Here is a 6,289-nt window from a genome sequence, read left to right as displayed (position 1 = left end):
TGCAGGTTCTGGAGCAGCAGGAGAGAGGCGTGGCCAAGGATGGTCCCACAGACATCGACGGTATTGAACGTGTTCGGGTCGAGAGCGTTTGAACGGTACAGATCTGATATGACATTGCTGGAATCAACGGGTGTGAATGAAGGTGGGAACGTGTACGATAAGTTGCTGAAGCAGGCGAGTGCTGCCTTGCTCAACTCGTATGCGAGGAAAGGGTTTCCATACTCGGCGTGGGAAGTGAAGACTCTGATGATTCAAGGGTTGGTCTCGGAAGATGCTGCAGTTCGCCTGACCCAACGCTTTTCCATTGCAAATGATGCGTGTAATTAGTACTGTGTGGTCACAGAAACAAGCGTAGTAGGGTAGGGGAAACTTAGTTTTGCACCGACTTGTGCTTTTGCCTTCTCAGAGTAATCTGTCGAGGATAAGTTTACTACTATATTGACATAGATTTTGCACATCCTTTTATTTTGTGGACAATCTAATCTCTGCATGGAATGTTTCTTGAAGGTGAGATCAAGATTTCTAGTGCACGCGATTAATTGTGGAGAATATTCTCCTTGTTTGCCTTTGGGAGGTGTGTTTGAAAATGCCAACTTCAATGGACTATCATAGCCATTGGGTATTGCATTTGCCATGCCAAGAAAAGTTTTTAATCCTAGTTCAAATTCTTTTAAAACTCAACAACAATACCAAACTCAAAAAGATGGTCAAATAAAATGATCGAGGAGGAGCCGAATGGGTTTTCTTTCTCTTGACAACGGGATAATGGGTAAACAAAATAGAAGACATGTTTAGAATTTGGGAAGGCAAAAGAGGAAAGAAACCAAAGGGCGCCCTTACCATGAAGATTGGCCAGCTGAGCTCAGAGAGATTCCTTCCACTCTTCAATGGTTTTTTATTTCTTTGACAATAATGCCTAATTGCTGAAATGTCTTATATCTGTCTTTTCATTCAAAGTGTACAAGCATTAAAATGTTTCTAATATTCCATGTCATATATTTCATATGCAAATTATAGGTTAAATAAAACCTACTTTTATTACTACTTAAAAATAAATATAAATGTAAGAGGAATGATTTGCTTTTATATATATATTTTGTGTTTATTTTGCAAGAAATCTAAACTTTTAAGACTCAAGGTCCTTCATGTAATTTCACAAACTTGAAAAAGGATAACCCTAGTTCTATTTGAACATGGGTAACAAAGGCGAAAACTTAGACGTTAGATTGCCTGCCCCCAACAGGAAATACCAGAGAAAAGTTTTGGTTAATCCCTTTAACCAAACAACCCTCAATTTTCAATTGTTTGTTTCTCACGACAAAGTTTTAATAAAAGTCTCCTTCCTCACTTCTATTTTTCCCACTGTTACCTTCTCTCTTTCGAAGAAGCCAAAAAAAAAAAAAAAATCCCAAATTTATACCACACCATATATATGTTTTTTTAAACCCTAGAAAGTGTTTTTTCGGAGAAAACTGGGTTGATGGCTGGTAGGAAGCTAGTTCGAGATTTTTTCATTGCAAGACAGCCTCTTTTTCTTCACTTTACGTCTCAACAGGTATAAAGCTTCTTGCTTGGTTCGGCAAAGATTGTAAAGTTTTGTTTTGTTTTTTTTTTAAATATAATTTTTTTTGGGGTTGGTGTTTTAGGGTTCGAATGTGAGACTAAGACTGCTATCTGGAAATGGGTATTCGAGAAATCGAAGGTTCAGCGTCTTCAACGAATTCTCCAATAAAATTAAAGGCGAAGCTAACAGGTATTTTTAAGCTCAATGCTTTTTCATTTTGAGAAAGGAAGAAACAATTTTTTTTAACTATCTTTTGGTGGTGTCATCTCTTTTTGGGACATTATGCATATTGTAGAAATCCGGAATTCAAGCAATCGGTTGAGGAGCTAAAGGGGAAAACAGAGGAGCTGAAAGTTAGGTAATTTTTTTTTTGGTATTATAGTAGCGACTTTATGTTTTGGCATAAAATTAGCCTCGATAGTATAATAGGCTGAGACATACCCTTGTATGTCAAGGGAGGGCCTGAGATGGTGAAATGGCGAATGCAGAACGAAGCAGACAACTCAGCAGCTCTACAAGCAGGTGGATGGCGCATGGACAGAGGCTGAAGCTACAGCTAAAAAGGTTACTTTCAAACTTATCTTGTCTTCCTATAGTTCTTTCGGGGATTTGCATGTATTGATTATTTACCCAAACTAATTATGTTGACATTATGTTATGCATCTGTTATATGTTTTGCCAAATTTCTTTTCTTATAATGCATATTTATGGAAGTTACTTATACCCAAAAGCTGTACGTATTCTTCCTTGTGCATTTGTGTCCAAAACATTTCGTGGAGTTAGTATGTAATCCAGCTTAATCAATAAGTTTGACTTTAGAATTTGACCATAGCTCAGAAAGTGGGCTTATTTAGATCAAAATCTGAGGATGATTACTGAAAAATGACCTCCAGTAGATTCTATGTAGCACTCTTCTGTCATCGTATATGCAAATGTACACATGTATCAAATGTTGTTTGCATTCAATATGGTACCTTACAATGATTTCTGTAGCACTCTTATGTTTGACCATAATTCAGGTAATATAAATTCTATATTCTCTTCAAATAATATGAGGTCAATCAGCTGTAGTATTCTTGTTGCTGCTAAAAATTATTGTGTGTCTCTTTGTAATTAAAGCATTGGCTGTGAGATGTGAAGAATGTTGTCTGTTTTCAATATGAATGTTTCATGGAGCTATTGTCTATGATGGTATTACCTAAATCTTAATTAATTGGTAATTATGTTGTTTTTAGGTTTCGGCCAATATGAAAGAGAAGATTTCAGCTGCCAAAGAGGAGGTTTGCTTTCTACTCAAATTGTTGGCCTCCTAATTATGTCCATGACCATTTTTTAATCAGTTATTCCATATTACCTTTTAGGTTAAGGAAACTTTTGGGTTTGGAAAGGAAGAGTCTTCAGAGGCAACCAGTACTTCAGCTCAGCATGGTGCTGATGTGAAGGATGGAGATAAGGCATCATCTGGGGAGCAGAAACATGAGCAGTCTGCGTCAGGTGATACTGCAGAAACTATATTTGGAAAATTTAAGTCAGGCATTTCTTCTCCGAAGGTGTCTTTGGCTTTCCAAAGGTTAAAGGAAGCAAAGGTTGTTGATTTAGCAAAGAAGGGATATGACATTGTGAAGGATGAGTTAAGTGGTAACCCAAGTAAGAGAAGGCACCTAGAGTATACTCCCCCTCCTTCATCAACAGGTGAAAGAAGTACAAGAACTGATATTGTTGTTATGCCATCTAAGCAGTCCCGTTGGAGTAAAAAGTGGGGGGCATTCAAAGAGAAGGTTAGTTTTTTGGCGATGCTGAGTTTTACTGAACTATCACTACAAAGTTTCACCTTTTGCTTAGGTTTGTCTGCTTCTTATGCAAATGAATTCATTTCTCTTCTACCTAGATGCAAGGTCATCCATTATTCAAGCATGTTAGTGGCTTTAGTGAACCTGTTGTTACAAAGGGCCAAGAGGTATGTTCCAATCCTATAGCCTTTTTCTTCCCACTGTCCTAGTTCTTTTGCTGACTATATATTCTGGTATTCTGCTTAAGATGCATGCTCCATTTATTTCTTGTACTGGAGTGTGTCAATTAGTTAATTTGGGGAAAAAAATTGTTATATTGCACATACTTTCCCATTGAACTGGCTGAAATTATTATATGGGCTGGATTGGCAGATTGCAGAGGATATGCGTGAGAGATGGGAGACCAGTGATAACCCCATTGTTCACAAAATTCAGGAGTATGTTACTTATTCTTCTTGTGTTTTCATCCTTCTTCTGCTAGTAATTTATCAACCATAAGATTACCTAGAGAGTTATTCATGTGATCTTTTGGGTGCTGATATCATAATTCTCCTTTTGACAGTATAAATGAGAGTATCTTTCAAGAAACAGATGCTGCAGCATCATACAAAGAAATATGTCGACGAGATCCGTAGGATCGCTTGTCCTTTGTTTTTGCTTGATTATTTATGTTCCGTGTATTGACAACTATGGAATTGTTTGGTGCATGGGCTAGGTCATTTTCTTTGCCAGAGTTTGTGACAGAAGTTCAAGAAGCGATCAGACCAGTCCTTAATGCTTACACAAAAGTGAGTATGGGGTTCGGCTGGCTTATGCTCTAATGTTTTATCTTTTCCTTGAAAAAGGGTGTTTCCAAATGGTTGCTATGTCTTTAATAATAAACAAAGAATTTTATGCATGCAGGGTGATGTTGAAACTTTGAAGAAGTATTGTAGTCCTGAAGTTATTGACAGGTGCAAAGCAGAGCATACTGCTTATCAGAGCAATGGTATATTTTTTGATAACAAGGTAAGAAAGTGACAATTTTGTTAATTGCTGTATAAGCCCTAATATGTGGATTTGGGTAAGACGGCTATCTTTAATCTCACTTGTATGAAGTTCTCTGGAGATTGTTTAAAGATATATTAACACATTTAAATGCTATTAATAAATTTAAATACAACATAATTAATCTATTTAAACATAGTATCAAAATACAACAAAATCAGTAGGAAAACACTGGCCTGAATAAACCATTTAACTCGCTCATTCCTTCAATGCATAAAACAGTCATTATCTGAAAGATATCTGGTTTCGTGTTACATATCCAAAAAATCCGTAATGTGAAAGATTTGGTGCATATGGTTTTCATTGCATGAATTGTTTACATGAGCAGATCTGACAGTAGAAATTAAACTAGTTGATTCGGATTTTGATTGGAGACCATAAATTACCTGAATGTTTGAGCCAGTGGTCTTGTTCCTTTGTTAAGTTCGCTTGTCATTTCTTACTTGTTAGAAATTGTTTGGTAATTCCACTACTGACTATTATTAGTTATGTGGTCTGAAAACAAAGCTGGCTGTAATTGACTTGTTTTCCATGATGTTGCTATACGTGCTCAAAATGCATTTCTAGGTGCCTGTTTCTTCATACAGGCTTTCAGAAATGTGGTTATAAATTATAATGCCCTAGGTAAAAAGTCAGGTTGCAGATTGAAGTCGGGATAATTTGGTTTTAAATGTCTTGTTGAATTGTATTCTTGATATAAATTGATATTGCTAATTTGGGCATACTTTTGGTGCAGATTCTTCATGTATCTGATGTAGAAGTTAGAGAGACCAAAATGATGGGGACTTCCCCCATTATCATTGTGGCAGTATGAGTTTCTTTTTCTACTTCATCAATTTTTTTCTTGCTTGATTATATGCTTCTTATGGTTTTTGAAGCTGATGCTGGTGCCCTCTGCCCTTTTAATGTTCACAGTTTCAAACACAACAGATCTACTGTGTACGTGATAGAGAGGGTAAAATAACGGAAGGTGGAAAGGTAAAGGACAGACTATTTCTCTGTGTTGCATGCTTTTACATTCATGTCATGTATATATGAACATATATGGTTTTTATGGAGAGGTGACTAGGTAAATTTGTGTATGAAATAAACTACAATGACTTGAAACTTAGAATTCTAGTCAGAGATATGTTAGTGTTGTGTTCATACCTTTGCTTTAATGCATTTTGATCTTTAAATTACCATCTCATGTTTTGATTTAGATCTTCTCAAACTTGTCTTTTACTAGGATACAATTCATACTGTTTATTACGCCTGGGCAATGCAACAAGTGGATGTAGAAGAACTTGGAGAGGGTGCCCTCTATCCGATTTGGAAGCTTAGAGAGATGCAGCTTATTGGTGTACAAGCTCTCATCTAGTTTGTTTTGTGGTCAATACCCTTTCTAATTAATGGATGTTGTATGATTTGGTCCCTCCTGCTTTCATATATTTTTTCTGCTGATCCTCTCTGGGTTTTGTTAGTTTCTCTGCCAGGGAGAATTTTAGCTGATAAATGTTTTTTCTTTAATTTTTTCGATCAAATAAAGGAATTTTGTACCCAATAGATTCATTTATTCATAGGATCAGGTTTGCCTGAGATTCTTTTATGCAGTTCAATGCATGATGGCATCAGACTGACATGGTAACATTAACACGACACAAAAGTGATATGGAGTTAAATAGGTTTGGTTGTATAATCATGTTGGTTTGAACTTGTTAGTAACATGAACATATTTTCGTCTTTTATGCAGATTGATATGCCTAACTGTCTGATATGTTTAACTAATTGTATTAATAACATAAAGTCACATTGTTTAACATATCTAACTCATTGAAACTCATCCTTTAAATCATTAATATTTAAAATATCTAAAATAATTTGATATTATGTTAAAATAGATTAATTA

The 6,289-nt window shown here is 35.9% G+C and overlaps 2 protein-coding genes across 2 annotated transcripts in view; both read left to right on the top strand.

The window, feature by feature from the left end:
• LOC110413367 (pollen Ole e I family allergen protein) overlaps positions 1-566 on the top strand; it is a 963-nt gene extending 397 nt beyond the window's left edge. The window contains exon 2 of the mRNA XM_021424139.1: positions 6-566. Coding sequence (XP_021279814.1) covers positions 6-327 — 322 coding nt within the window. The 3' untranslated portion in view covers positions 328-566. The remainder of the gene's footprint in view (positions 1-5) is intronic.
• Positions 567-702: 136 nt separating this feature from the next.
• LOC110413850 (mitochondrial import inner membrane translocase subunit TIM44-2-like) lies at positions 703-6,062 on the top strand. Its single transcript, XM_021424845.2, has 14 exons — positions 703-1,555; positions 1,647-1,753; positions 1,860-1,922; positions 2,053-2,128; positions 2,800-2,844; positions 2,926-3,342; positions 3,453-3,521; positions 3,727-3,791; positions 3,917-3,985; positions 4,070-4,142; positions 4,258-4,362; positions 5,138-5,209; positions 5,317-5,379; positions 5,630-6,062. The coding sequence occupies exons 1-14, from the start codon at positions 1,481-1,483 to the stop codon at positions 5,759-5,761; spliced, it is 1,431 nt and encodes a 476-aa protein (XP_021280520.1). The 5' UTR covers positions 703-1,480; the 3' UTR covers positions 5,762-6,062.
• Positions 6,063-6,289: the final 227 nt, after the last annotated feature.

Source organism: Theobroma umbraticum, unplaced genomic scaffold, assembly GCF_002168275.2.
Source record: "Theobroma umbraticum cultivar Fairchild unplaced genomic scaffold, ASM216827v3 scaffold_4.1, whole genome shotgun sequence".
Classification (NCBI taxonomy): domain Eukaryota; kingdom Viridiplantae; phylum Streptophyta; class Magnoliopsida; order Malvales; family Malvaceae; genus Theobroma; species Theobroma umbraticum.
This window is presented reverse-complemented; position numbering and strand designations above follow the sequence as displayed.

Coding starts and splice junctions, on each gene's coding strand:
- LOC110413850 (XM_021424845.2), top strand. CDS start 1,481: ATGGCTGGTAGGAAGCTAGTTCGAGATTTTTTCATTGCAAGACAGCCT. Junction 3,986..4,069: donor GAAATATGTCGACGAGATCC/GTAGGATCGCTT, acceptor TGCATGGGCTAG/GTCATTTTCTTTGCCAGAGT. Junction 5,210..5,316: donor CCCCCATTATCATTGTGGCA/GTATGAGTTTCT, acceptor TAATGTTCACAG/TTTCAAACACAACAGATCTA.